Source organism: Nipponia nippon, unplaced genomic scaffold, assembly GCF_047370975.1.
Source record: "Nipponia nippon isolate SJK-2023a ecotype South Korea unplaced genomic scaffold, ASM4737097v1 scaffold_30, whole genome shotgun sequence".
In the NCBI taxonomy this organism is placed as follows: domain Eukaryota; kingdom Metazoa; phylum Chordata; class Aves; order Pelecaniformes; family Threskiornithidae; genus Nipponia; species Nipponia nippon.
Genome location: NW_028262348.1, coordinates 1,537,884 through 1,551,752, shown reverse-complemented (window position 1 = coordinate 1,551,752; position 13,869 = coordinate 1,537,884). Strand labels below are relative to the sequence as shown.

The window sequence follows — 13,869 nt, the reverse complement described above, 5'->3', positions numbered from 1 at the left end:
CTGTGTGTGTGTGTGTGTATGTATGTATCTAGGAGCCCTGCATCTCGGCTCTTTTTTGGATCTGACATACGCTTTTGCCCGTGGTTTAAAGCAAAACACCCTGTCCTTTCATTCAGCTGAGACTAGAGCACTTCAGACTTGTGTTGCTAATTGGGAACCTTTCTTAGCGAAGCTATTTCAAAACTGGCCAATTCCTACCATAGACAATACAGCTGGATGAAACCTTTGCCTGTGGGTAGGGTCTGGGCTCTAAAGTCTGTGCTAGAGCAAAGAATTAGAGGCTGCAGCTAATCCTGTCTTAGCTTTAGCACCACTTATACCTTCAAATACGGGCTAGTGTCACTTCTGCCTTTGAGTGTCAGCCCAGCCCTGTGCGTGGAAAGGAAGACAGGGATGCTTGTATTGATTGGTCTCCTCCTGCTCCTGGGCAGCTTTCCCAGCTCTTTTCCAGGTTTTCAAGACACTAGTTGTTCTGTTTGCTAATGTGTAGCTTGCCTCATTGCAGAAGTACCCTGTTAATTCTCTTTACCCAAATGTTACCTGCTAATTTAGCTTAGAGAGCTGGTATGGCTGTGAGGTCATCAGAAATCTCAGTTCCTTTCGGTGGTGGTGTTCTCCCTGGGGGGCGTGCTGTTGCTTCCTACTCTCAGCCGTCAAATGCTCTACTATTCTTTGTGTTGGCAGACAGCCTACAACCTTCACCAGTCAGTGTATCGTTGTGCCATGCTGTGGAAACAGAAGGCTCTTTCCAAGAAATTAAATAAGCCTTGTTCTTTTCTGCCACCTGTGAAGAAGCAAGTGACGTTTAAAACGCCTGATGTTAGCCCTGAGACAAGAGGACATTCAGCAGAGGAAGAGCCCTGGCCTTCAAAATGCAGTCATCTACCATTTCACCTTGCTGCTGAGGACTCAATTCTCAGTGATCTGTGAGTGTAAAGTTCTAGTCCCTCCTGCATTTCTCTGGCATATAGGTAGTTCTGCATATATGTAGTCTGTCTGTCTCTGCATGTATGTAGTCTGTCTGTGTCTCTGTCATTTTTGTGTTTCCAAGTTTTCACACTGACTGTTAGTTCCATGCAGTTTCCCTAACTCTTTCTCTGACCCTGTGTCATACAGCTGGCGTTGCAGAGTTATACAAGAGCTGCTGCATAATGCATACATCAGCCCACAAACAATGAAAGAATTTGTGACTTTCTACTTACACATCAGCGACGGGTAGAATCAGCTCAGCTATATACTTTCCAGTATGCGTTTCTCAATATACAACTATGAATTCATGGAGCGTTGGTCATTTGTCATAGGAACAGTTACACAGAGAAACATTTGAAAGATGTATGTGGTGGGACTGCTAAGTGACCTAGAGCTGTCACTGAAGCTCTTCTTTTTTTCACTGAAGTCATATATTGGGTCTGATGAAATGATAAACATCAAGATCCTGGCTGTGTAGAAACTGAACTTTCTTCTTGCGCCTTTCTTTCCCTTGAGGAGGCTATTCCTTATAAAATTCTTACTGATCATGGGGCAATTGCAAGGAAGAACCTTCCAGGAAGCTTCTCAGTCCAGGACAGGAGCCTTACAGGGAAATAAGGTGATAGCTTCGCATTTCTTTAAGCTAGTATATGCTGCCAAAAGAAACAGTTCTGCCTTGTTCAGTTCTGTCCCTGCCATCACTCCTCGTGTTGGCACAGTCATTCATATGGCGAACCAGACTGCGACATGAATACAGGTTGAAATTTAATCTTTAAACATTATTATTGCATGCAAGGAGAATGTTGCAGAGCAGGGATGGATGATGGAATAAGACTGTTTCTTTAGCTGCAATGCCAGCTTATGCCAACTTAAAATAATCATGAATCTGGGGCATCATTGGTTCTGTTTGTTCTTTTCAGAAATGCTGTTCGACGAGCAAGGTTACCACCACAGCGGCCTGACTTCCTTCTGGAATCTCTAGAAAGCAAGGAACTGCTGGGACCTCCTTTTACTAGGTAGAAAATCTGTTTTTAAAAGTAAAGAAAAAGAGAGTGACTTACAGTGGGCGTTATGCTATGCTTATCCCCTCAAATCCCCTTTCCTTCATAATACAGACCATTCAGTAATTACGGTACTGTGTGTTTCCTATACTGTCAAAAGGCCACGGTGACCTTAAAAACTTCAGGTTTCTTATATGAAGCAGACAACAGAATAATGGAACTTTCAAGTTAATTAAATAGCAACCAAGGCCTTTGTTTCATTAGTGAGTGATTTTCAGGGAAAGATAAGGCACGTCACTTACTTCCAAAATTAATGGGCTTAGTTAGTAAGTCATTTCCTTTTCTGTCAGTCTTGCCACATAAACTCGGAAGTTTGTGTTGTGCAGGATGCTTTTTGGCTCATAGATCATATTTGCTCCACAACAGGTTTGGGTCTGGATTTAACTAATCTACTGGGGAATCGTTAACGATTCTGGGAATGCTGAGCCAGAACTGAATATTTCCCTCTGTCTTGGCTGAATCAACTTTGCTGCTCCAAAAGGAGCTACTTTTTTACTTTCCCCAAAAGGTCTTTGCTGCTGAAATTGTTCAACTAAGCAGTGGTTTCACTGCCTTGAGTGTTCTGCACTTGTTTTAGTTATGGTATCACTTCTTAGCCCTGAAAGTGAGGGAGCTGTAACTGCTTTTGCTATAGAAGCTGAAATTGGGTTTAGGCAGATGTTTAGACTGAACTTTTTTTTGTGAAACTTTCTGTAATTAGCTTTAGAGAAGGGCAATATCTATCCATTTCCTGTTAAAACCTATCTGAGATTGCGGCTCCCCTCTTTGTCTTGTCCCCAAACCAAAATAAGGCAGGATTTTGTTAATGGGTTGAATTCACAGCTCTAAAGAAATAGTTTCAGCCTGGATTAATGTGGAGGATTTGGAGCAGGGCAGGTAGGAGTAACGGAAACCTTAACTGCTTTGTTGCCTTTTTTGCCTTTTTTTTTTTTAAATCATTGTGATGTTTTTCTCTTCTCTCTCTCTCTTTTTTTTTTTTTTTTTTTTTTTTTTTTTTTTTAAATTGGGGTTTCCCCTGCATAGTAAAGCTGGACAGCTGTATGCAGGGGAATAACAAGATTCTCCCTTTTTTTGCACTGACTGCAAAGGACAAGACCAACAGGTTGCAATGTACAGGGACCTCATCCTTCTTCCTTTACAGATCAGAAGCACCCTTTCAGCAAACATCTGCGAACAAATATTCTGCGCAAACTGGGACCTTAACGCTAACACCACAAATGGAAGAAAGTACCTGTAAATGTCTGTCTCAAATGGGCAATAGCACTCATTCCTATCCATCTCTCACACATGCTGCTCTCCCGTCTGTACCACTCTGGACACACGATGTGCGCCGTGCTGTTCAGAGGCCAGAGCTATGGTCTCCTTCATCTTTCATCCCCCAAACGAAAGCTGGAGCAGAAATCGTGAGTGTATTGCTGAAGGAAAAATGAGTGTGCTTACTGGGCTGCTGTCAACATGCGTGCTGCCTGTTGCTGTTTTTTCCCATGGCTCCTCTGGAATGCCCATCTGGTTGTTGAGCTATTCTTTTCTTGTTCCAGCTATCATCTTAAAAGCTGACCAAATTAACTGGCTCTGAATGCCCAAGAACTGTTTACCACCAGTCTGAAGCAACATTTCACTAGCTGACCAGTCCACGTGTGTGTTGTACCGTAATTCATGCCTTTTTTTCCTGGTCTTGTGTCCTTCCTAGCAGGATGCTTTTCCTAGCAATTGACTTGAGAGTGCTGCTCCTTCAGAGAGTTCAGAGCAGTTAGTTTGCCAACCAGATTACAGGGATTTAAGAGTAACTCAGTTTAGTAGCAGTGGCTATGGCTGAGAGTCTCAAAAACTGAAATTCACTTCACCTGCAAGTAGGTGCTTGCATCTTAAACTCCTCTGTTCCACACAGAATGGGAGGTGTTAATCTTGATGAAATATCTCCATGCCAGAAATGAAAGAGCCATTTCTTAAGCTCTGCTTCTTCTGTGGTATTTTGTGAGAGGGGCCCAGTGACTATGGGGGATGTCTGAGTGGGAGTAGGGCTTACTCAAGAAAACCCTTTGAGGAAAAAACCAGTGTCATTCTGATCTTGTAGGGAATAGGTCAGCCTGTGAGTGGTCACAAAGGAGCCCGTTGCCAAGACTCTCAACAGGACTCTGTGGAGAAGTTGCGACCAAACTTGCAGCCACGTTTGCTGTCACCTGAAGACTTGGTGGGAAAATGGAGTCACCAAACTGCAGGTAGGTCCTCAGATCTAAACTTTGTTTAGCAGTTGTGTGGTGTCCTCCTCTAATACTTGCAAGACTGCAAGTCAACTCCACAGAATGTAAGGGAGCCAAGGCAGTCTTGTATGCCTGCATCAGGAGGTGAAGAGTATCAGTCATTCCTTTTCGGGACGATAATAGTTTTATGGACTCTGCTGAATCAGGGGCCTAAAGCCCTGTTCTAGGGACTGAAGGATGGGAACTGCTAGGGGTCAGCTTCTTTTGGCAGGAATGTGCTCAAGTGCTGGGGCGTTCAGGTACGCAAGGCTGAATGTCCAGCAGAACTCGCTTCAGCAGGCAAGAATTCACCCAGGAAGGGTCTCTTAAGTTTTCCCCGTACTTACAGTATGGCTGTAAAGGGGATGGATAGTGCCTAAGCACTTCTCAACATGGTGTTTTTAATGACATCAGGGCATGAAATTTGCATTCCATGGGGCTAGACTTACTGCTTGCTTACTTCTAGAGCAGATGTAAAAAAACCATTAAATCATGAATAGGCCAAAATAGCATTTGTAGTACTAAACCATTCACTAGAGCATTTCTTATAACTTTTTGTGTGTTTAAACTGAGTCTTGAGAGCTTGTAATGCTGTCAGGGCTCCTGCCCTCTCACTGTACCTGATCTTTTGGGTGAACAGATACCTGTCACAGGGTGACAAAACGTGTGAAACAGACTCAAGAGAGGGTTCTGTGTTTCCTGTCTACTCACCTGACTTCCCTTCCTAAGAAGAAACAGCGTAAGTCTGCTCTACTTCCATGGCTTGTGCTTTGTATCTTCCATTCAGCTGAAGGGGAAGAAAGGGAGCACAGTTCCAGAGAAGAAATGGCGTTGCAGAGAAAGCTGGAAGTTGAACTCCGACACATCCAACAGCAGATGCAGTACTACTTCAGCAGGAAGCAAGAACTCAAGTATGTTGCAAAGCCCCTTTAGCCAGCCTGTCTTCATGCTGTCAACTCAATATTGCATTTTTTCATATGTATCTACTTTGGAAATAACCAGTCTGTTCACAGCAGAACTGTGAATGAAAGCGAGCAAAGTTCTAGAGATTTTTATTTTCTCCTTTTAAGAGTTCACTCCAGGTGAGAGAGAGTACGTGCACTTCTTTGTAGTCAGCAAGTAAGTGGTTTAATTATACCTTTGGCAGCTTTTGGAGAAAGCATGACAAAGGTATCGTTGGGTGTAATCTGCAGGCAGTACAAATGAACTTGGCAGAGCAGCTGAAATTTAGCTTTTAGTTCTTTTATCATGCGGAGTGAAGACAGCTTTTTCAACTGTCAATTAAAAAAAAAAATATGGCTGGGGTTTGACAACTTCTCCACTAGAACGGGAAGACATTTACAAAAATGCTTAAAAGAAAATGGGGCTTGGAGGGGATTCAACTGCCAGGAAATGAAGAAGCCAGGAACCAGGAGTAGGAAATGGAGACAACAGCTTTCAGACAGATTTCTCTGCTTTCCGGCATCCTTCCTTTTTTTTTTTTTCTTATTTTAAAGACTTTTATCATTCACTGGTTTGAGTCAAAAAATTGGGTCCTATTGCAAGTATCAGTTGCAGGTCTGAGTTGGCTTAGGCTGTTGAGCTCTTAATTGGGATAAGAATCCTTCTAATCCATTTTATCAGGTCCTGTCAGCAGCAGGCACAGATTCTGCAGCAGTGGCTAGAAATAAGCACACGACCAGAGGACCAAGGTGGTGTACAAGGAGTTCAGGAAGAATTGGATCAGGTGTGTAAACAGCAAACAAATTGAAGTTACTTAAGTGATTATCATTGTGCTATGCACTTAGCCTGAAGGCTGATGGTAGTTGTGAGGAATTGTACAGTAAGCTGTTATTAAAATGCCAAGGGAAGGGAAACTTGTAATCAGTAGTGGGCTGTCGAGCAGGACAGAGTGCTGCGTAGATGCATCTCCCCATTTGTTCAGAAACGTAACTCCAGCTCCAACAGACCTTTCTAAGGCTATTCCCAAGCTACGTACCAGGCTTTAGTAGGTTCAGTCTCAAATGTTTTTCTGTGACTTCTCAGGACAGTGTAGCTACACCACAACGACTGCATCTGCACTGTGCAGTCCCCGGGTTCGTACAGCCGCACGTGTGGGTACTGCACTGTTACCGCTAAAGCTAGCCAGTACTCGGCTGTTCCCCAGTGACACGGTCCTGTCACTTAATGGTTCTAAAGCGGGATAATATAAAGGCTGCTAGAGCTCATTCGCTCTTCCTCTGTCAAAAAGACGAAATGCTGTCTTGCTGTACAAACACCTTATGCAATTATCTTCACCTTCAGTTGCAGGTGAGGATCAACACTCTCACCAAAGCACAACTAAAAGAGAGACACCATGTGCAGAAACTGGTTGCCCGCCTGCGTGATATCCAGATTGCTCTGGATATATAATGCAGCTGAACCAACTTTCCAGCTCACGGGTAGGACTTTTTGCCCCTTTCATAGCAAGGGGGGGATGGAAAAGATGTATACGTTCTCTTAGACTATGTATGGCATTTTTATTTTATAAATTAACTTAAATATTTTTGCTTGGTTTATTTTGTTACTACAGCTGGTTAAAAACCAAACGAAACAGGAGCTAAACATACCTCATGCTGCACTCACAATACCTAGTTTAGGTTACCCTGACATTTCAGAAAGATAAGCAACACTGATAAGACTCTTTATTTCAAAATGTTTGCAATTAAATGAGTTAATGTCAGTAAGTCATACGCTTTGACATACAAAAATACCGTGCTACTGATACAGTTGAAGAATTAAATGGATTCTCCATGCAGGAGAAATTCACAGCATTATCAGTACCCTCTAGGAACTTTGCTTTCACTTCCAGGGCACGTTGCTGACCACTGCATAACAAGTAATATTTGTTAATCAGCTAGCTCTGCACAGCATTAAGACCATCGCAAAAACAGCCACTTGCATGCTGAATCCTCTCTTCCTCCTTACATTTTATAATAAGGCAAACATCAGGTAACCCGTCCTCCATTACTGGGCTAACAGTAACCTTCAGATACTGTGGATGATGATGCTGAGTAGGAAGAAATTAAAGCGTAAGTTGCTTTGGCTGTGTCTGGATGCCATAGGCCCCAGTGGAAAAGGGGCAGAAGATTCAGTTGTCTTTTCTCTCATCCACTGGAATAAATTTGCTTTCTACCGTTAACATGATGTTGCAGTTTAGTCAAAAGGCTAGTCATAGCTTTATCCTCTGGGGGTTGATGTTTGCCTTGGTCTTTTCTCACTCTCAATGGTTTGAAAAAGTGCACGTTTCTATAACCTGTATATGGTAATATACTGCTGCAGGAGTAAACTTGCTACTGCCAAGAAGTTTAACAAGATAGGTGGCTGAGAGCCACTTCAAGCTTTCAAACTCCTCCCCGTGTAAAGTGAGGAAACATTGACTCTCGGAGCCAAATGAATTTTCTCCTGCTTGTCACCCAAACAGCCACCATCATCTGAGTCATGGCTGGGCTACATCGCTTAGAGGCAGTTTATCATCCTGTCTTTCCTGATGACAAGCTAAGCATACAGGACTTGGCAAACTGGACATTTGTACAACAAAATTATATTCTATTTTCTGCAGTGCATACAAAGAAGATAAGTTTTTCTTTAGGAAATCAGAGCTGGTCAAAGCCTACCATCTCCTTGAAGTAGCAGAAAAAACACCCAAGACTCAAGCAAGGAAGCAATATGAGAAATCTTTCAGAGCGCAGAAAGGCAGGTTTCATAAACATGTCCGCTCCAACAAGCTCTGGACAGCAAAGTCAGTTCTAAATGTTTGAGTGCCTGGACTTGAAACAGTTTATTCTCTAAAAACGATTGATACATTGCTTTAAAACTCCATTCCTCTTCTTCACTTTGGCACTAGTTTCTGTCAGTGCCAAATTCAACAGATCCAAGGTCTTAGATCTTAACTCTTCTTGACATGAAGTTACAAAGAGGCTCTAAAGTTTTGCTGTAGGATGAAGCTTCAGCATAGAGCTTTCAGCCCCCAGCACATTCCTAGTTAAGTATGAGGGCAGAAGTCAGAGCAGTGTGGGTTATATAGTAGAGGTTTTATATTTTGGATGAGATGAGATTGTTGCCAGTCCATTATAGGAAGGCCAGGCTGGCACCTGGGAGGCAACTTGGGATCGCTTCAAAGATCCAGAATACTTTTATACACAGTCAGTGCATAGGGCATTTCACTCTGTGCAATAAAAATTGGTCCTGAAGTATCTGAAACTGTTCTGTAAGTAAAAGAATTAATTCTTCAAGAATTTAGTGACAAAGCAACAATGAAGATACATAGCAGAAACTAAAAACATATTTTGGCTGCCATCTCATTGCATCACACAAGAAAAACATCCCCTGTGTCTTCTCATACAAATAAAATCTTTAAGGCCTGGAACAGCAAAATAAAACCATGAATTAGGAACAGGACACACAGCTTTGTCTGCTTTTTTTTTTAAGAAGAAAATCCCAAGATGACCAGTTTCATCATATGGAATGTAGACATAGTGTTTTCAGGTTTAAAATACAGTGCAAGTCCATTTTTAAAGGGACTGTGTCAGGTAAAAGTATTGTCTAACAGTAGGAAACCTGGATGAGTGTAATTTGTTGTACTGATGCTGTCTGTTGTACATTTTGCTTAGTTTGGACTGTGAAGCCATACTAGCCTTAGTTTGGTTAATAACCATACTACCAAACTTTAACTGTTTGGCAGTCTATACAGTCACAGGCTGCCTTTATGTAAGAACTTCAGCGGCATGTCTTAGAATAAAATAAATATGAGAACCCATTCTTTACTCAAGGTCTGAAAAACAGCTATTGCAGATATATATATATTGCAGCCTGTCACTGTCCCTTTAAATACAGCAATTCTCTACCTCCCCCCTGCACCTGCACAGCCTCGGAAGGCTTAAAAGGGATTTACAGGCTCCAAGAACATAATTATCCTGTGGCACATTGAGGGGAGAACATGAAAGACTACAGGCACAGGGTGGGCCAGAAACCTCCATGGTCAACATCTGTAAAGGCAGCTGTACCCGATACATAGATGGTCATTCACTCCTCTTTCTGCATTCAGCAGCATGTAAATATAGACCAAACACTTTCAAGTTTAACATAGCAACGGCATCTTCTGTTTTCCTCACCCAGGTCCTGCTGAGTGACACACACTTGTTAAGCGAAACACTCAGTGGTGTGGTAAGAGTCCCTTTGTACAGAAAAGCTTCTTGCTGAGGGAGTTTCTATAGAGAGCCCAGTGCTTCTCCAAAGCGGATTTTCTGTCCGGCTTTGAGGTGGAATTTGAAGTCCTTGGGTGCCTCGAAGATTAGTACGATCGTAGAGCCTAAGTTAAATTCCCCTAAATGTTCCCCTTTCCTCATGGGGATTCCCTCCTTGTTGTTGTTGGATATGAAGCTGAAGTCATTGTAGGAACCTTTAGAGTAGCGCGGACTGTTGGTATGCAAGTCCTGCACAGAGAAGGAAGAAACTGTTACCTGGGGATTTCAGTACTCTGGATTCATTAGCACAGCTGTAGACCGTGGATATCGAGGCATTTTCAATGCCAGAACTCACTCACAATTCAATAGAAATATAAAAAAAATAGTCTATACTGGAGATGACTCCCTTTAAATCAGTCTTAGAACATCAGTATTGTGAAACACCTTAATTTCAGGGTAATAAGATTTTTTTTTTTTTATTTTTTTTTGTAACTTTTTTATTATACTGTACCAACCTCACCCATCAAAACCAGAAAACTGCCCACTACTGCCTTGCTCACCTGGTCAAAGTAGATGCGGATAGAGCCCACATTTGTTGCTCCTACAGCTGTTAAGGAGAAAAAGCCGTGTTTCCAGTCACCTGTAAGGACAACCCGTTCATTGTGGCAGAACAGTTCCTTGATCCAGCGAGCAACTCCAGGATTCACAGACATCAGAGAGCCTGCAACAGTGAGAACATACTCAAGTTAAGTCGTCTGTTTGTAGCAGTATTGTAATGCCATCTAACTGGTGTTTTCAGTACAGCTGTAGCTGATCCAGTAAGCCATTCTGTCACTTACTTGTAGGAAGCGAGGCAAACGGTAGGCAGAGCGAATGAAAGACAAGGCTGAGGTAAAAGAAAGGGGTCATAGAAAGATGTAATCTTGAGCCTGCTGTCCAGAAAGATCAACACTGCTGGGCAGGGCTCATATTACTCTGCATTCTAAAACTAAAGACCACGCTCATCCTTCCTTGTAAGGCTTGAATGCAGCCTGGAGCATTCATCTGCAGAACTATCTGTATTTCAGGTGCAAACTGAACAAATCATGCTTGGGAACAAGTCAGGTCAGCATGCATTGACAGTTATTTCAAAGAACTAAACCAGCTTGAATACAATATTACTGTTTTCACCATTTATATGTGATTTGTTCCGGTAAACTCTACTACTATGCCATTCATTACCATTTGTGACAAACCACTTTTCTACCGTTCTCTATCACGCGACTGCACAGTGCTCCATGGGCGCGTCTCGTTCAGCAGCGGCCCAGAGCTGCTCTGCGTTCGTTTTCTAGGAGCAGAAGCCTACCTGGGAAGTGGCGTCGGTGCGACACTCGCCAGTCAGTGGGTGAGTGGAAGCAGTGATAATCCCCTGGCGCAAGGTAGATCACACAATGATAGAGCTCGTTCCCCTCCTTCGTGACCAGTTGTTGCTGGAAAGAGTTACCAGGTGGGGCTGCAGACAAACCATTGAAAGAAAGGGGTTGGAGATATTTTTCACGCACTCACCTACCATAGCCGAGCAGTCTACGCTAGAACCAGTGGCAACAGCAGAGGACTAATGCAGGCCACGTGTATTGTTGAGACTACAAAAAGATACGCTTTGTCCAGGAATCCAGTATTTCAACGTGTTCTTTTCCCTTTCCAACAAAATGAGATCCTGTACTGTTTTAATAATTTTGGAAATTCCTTCATTTTGGAGTTTCCCCTTCCCTAAACAGAACAGCAGAAGCTGAAAGCCAGTGAAACAGAATTTTTCTCAAAGCAACCCTTTTAAGAACAGGATTTGAGAGAAGTCCCTAGTTGTGTAAAACGCATTAGTTGCATTTGTGCTCATGTTAAAAATAACCCTGCTCTTTGCAGAACTCGGTCTCGCCCGTCCCCTCGCCAGTTTAGCAAAGTGTGTTGCTTTCATTTCATCTAAGCTCAAGGCCTTGGAGACAGTGCTGGAGGTGCAGCAGGGCAGTAATAACACAAGCCACTACAAGTACAGCGCTTCAGCATAAATCTTCTTACGGAGCAGCTTATACAATTTTGGCTAAGCAGTGCTTGGGCACATTTCAGTCTGGAGTGCTACGGCCTCGCTATAGTGGCAGATCTTGGAGACAATTGTAGGAGCCAAGCAATTAAATTCAGTTAATCAGAATGAGCCAGGCAAGACACTATAAAGCCGCTGGTGAGAAGGAGAACTAGAACAGCGACATGTTTATTCCCAAATAAAACAAAACAAAAATCAAACCTGCTTTTGTTGCTGACAATATGAAAAAGAGAGAAAAAAAAAACCCAAGTAGTCTTTTTTCTCATGATCTCGGAGAACACTGAAAGGGCAGGGCAGAATAAATGCAGAACTGATGCAGAACTCACCCTGGCTAAAATGCAGTTCCTCTGTGGAGATGCGAGGTCCCAAGAAAGATTCCAGAGAATAAGTAACCCCTTTTACTTGCTCCACTTCACAGTTTTTTACCTGTCCAAAATTAAGGATCTTTCCATCAGAGGGACTAATCTACAGCAAAGAGAAAAAAAATGCAACCCATTAGGAATTCATTCGCTCCTCATAAAGCAGACATGTTCCGTTGGGGGGTGTCTGGGGGGAAGCTGGCAGCACAGTGTAAAGCCTTCGTTTCCTTTTACTCACCACGCTGTGCAAACAGCAGACGGGCCGCGCTTGTGGTTTCAGCTTCCTGCGGAAGAATTCGCTGAGGTTTCTATAGTGATGCAGATCTTCAACAGCCGCCTCCTTCATGTTCACTCCAAACGTCCAGATGTACAGGCTGTACACTGGCTTCCGGAGCCACGTAGGCAGCTCCACCTGGTTCAGGCGACCCCAGGCTCGTGAGAGCAGTCGCGTTGGTACCGATTTGTACAGAGCAACCTGAAGAAAGAAGAATTGCAGCACGTCGTTCAGTTCCTCCCACTGACGGCCGCCTCTTGCCTCTCCCCATACAAGAGAAAGGATGGCACTGTTCCTGCTAACCACTCCCTCCAATTCAGTGGCCCGCACCACACACAACGTAGCCTTTAAGTCAGCAAAAAACTAACACTGCGCTTCATCCTCACTCCCTCTGTTCTGAAGAGAGCAGATGAGGGACAGGAGATTAGAGAGAGAGAGAGAGAGAGACACTGTGACCTTATACTGAGGCCAGAATCTCTACTCCCCTGCAGGCTGAATTCAGCTCCACATTCACATTACTGGAAACTGCCCAATGTGAGGCTTGCAGGAAAAAAGACACAGTTCACATATTCTAGTAGAACACTCATCAGAAGGGTTTAACATTACCGATATATTCATTTTTGTGAATAACCAAATGAAAATTGACTGCAAAATAACTTCTCAGTGTTTGATGATGTGCTTCTCGGATGCATCTGCTAACGGGGGTGTTTTCCACATCCCAGTAGCATAGTGCTCTAATGCTAATTGTACAATCGAAGAAACATACCCATGGGGATGCAGCTACACTGGTATAAACTTAGGCCAGCCTTACTCCTCTCGCAGCAATGGGAGTTGCTAATTGCAAGAATAAAGTGCCTTTACTCCTGTAAAAATACACCTTTGCACTTTGCACCAAAGCATAAGTTTTAGTAGCAAGAAAAAAAAAAGAGCCAGTGCTGGTAAGAGGTATATGCTGTTGATGTAACTGGGCAGATGACAGTGCTTCTGCTGGCGATTCCAGCCAGTAACTCTTCTGGGATTTGTGGTACTTGGCATCAGCCAAAAAGCTCGCGTGGCCATGATGTAATCCAGGGGGTGGGGGAGTGCGGACCAAGGGAACTGAACCCCCTGAAACCAGTTTTGCAAAAGAAGTAGTTATCTATCTGCTGAATCTGGTACAATTTTTTGAACAGTACAGCTCAGCTACAGTTAACTCCCAACTAAAAGTTTGTTGGTTTTTTTTTTTTTACTTAGTGAGAGTCATCATTTATTCTCAATATTAATCATATCCTTCATAAGTCTTGCAAAATACAGCCATAAACGCAAAGAGAAGCACACACTGGCTGAGAGCCCTGTCCATCCTATCAAATACAGTGAATTAAGGTTTCACTCACAAACCACCAGCCTGCATCACATTAAAATACAGTGATATTTCAGAAAGAAAACACCAACTTAATCTTACTTCAGACAAAAACTTCTGAAGCAACAGTACCTTAGGTTATATAAGCTGAAGTACTGAAGAAAAAATGTTTTGCCATTTTATTTGTCATGCCTTATACAGCGCTAATTTCTAAAATCAATTTTGCTCAGTTTTCCAAATACTGAGAATATGCAGATACTACTGTAAAATCACAAAAACTGTCAAAGTGATATTTCCTAGTAGCCCCTTCTCTGCAAAAGAGCCTGGTTTTCAAGTCGATGGGATCAAA

General features: G+C 42.9%; 2 protein-coding genes across 14 annotated transcripts in view; one reads left to right on the top strand and one right to left on the bottom strand.

Moving 5' to 3' along the window:
* Positions 1–10,125, top strand: part of SFI1 (SFI1 centrin binding protein) — a 35,386-nt gene extending 25,261 nt beyond the window's left edge. For 4 of the 8 annotated variants that reach the window (XM_087768650.1, XM_087768651.1, XM_087768649.1 and 1 more), the window contains 7 exons: positions 685–926; positions 1,890–1,985; positions 3,172–3,433; positions 4,105–4,249; positions 5,058–5,181; positions 5,894–5,996; positions 6,554–6,795. In XM_087768650.1, coding sequence (XP_087624776.1) covers positions 685–926; positions 1,890–1,985; positions 3,172–3,433; positions 4,105–4,249; positions 5,058–5,181; positions 5,894–5,996; positions 6,554–6,661 — 1,080 coding nt within the window. In that variant the 3' untranslated portion in view covers positions 6,662–6,795. Of the gene's footprint in view, positions 1–684; positions 927–1,889; positions 1,986–3,171; positions 3,434–4,104; positions 4,250–5,057; positions 5,182–5,893; positions 5,997–6,553; positions 6,796–6,821; positions 8,210–10,007 lie in introns of those variants that run through there. The other 4 variants (XM_087768654.1, XM_087768653.1, XM_087768652.1 and 1 more) reach the window with 4 other exon arrangements.
* Positions 7,815–13,869, bottom strand: part of PISD (phosphatidylserine decarboxylase) — a 27,101-nt gene continuing 21,046 nt past the window's right edge. For all 6 annotated transcript variants that reach the window (XM_087768676.1, XM_087768677.1, XM_087768673.1 and 3 more), the window contains 5 exons: positions 12,146–12,382; positions 11,875–12,013; positions 10,820–10,966; positions 10,035–10,195; positions 7,815–9,723 (listed from right to left, as the gene is read on the bottom strand). In XM_087768676.1, the coding sequence (XP_087624802.1) occupies positions 9,499–9,723; positions 10,035–10,195; positions 10,820–10,966; positions 11,875–12,013; positions 12,146–12,382 (909 nt within the window). In that variant the 3' untranslated portion in view covers positions 7,815–9,498. The remainder of the gene's footprint in view (positions 9,724–10,034; positions 10,196–10,819; positions 10,967–11,874; positions 12,014–12,145; positions 12,383–13,869) is intronic.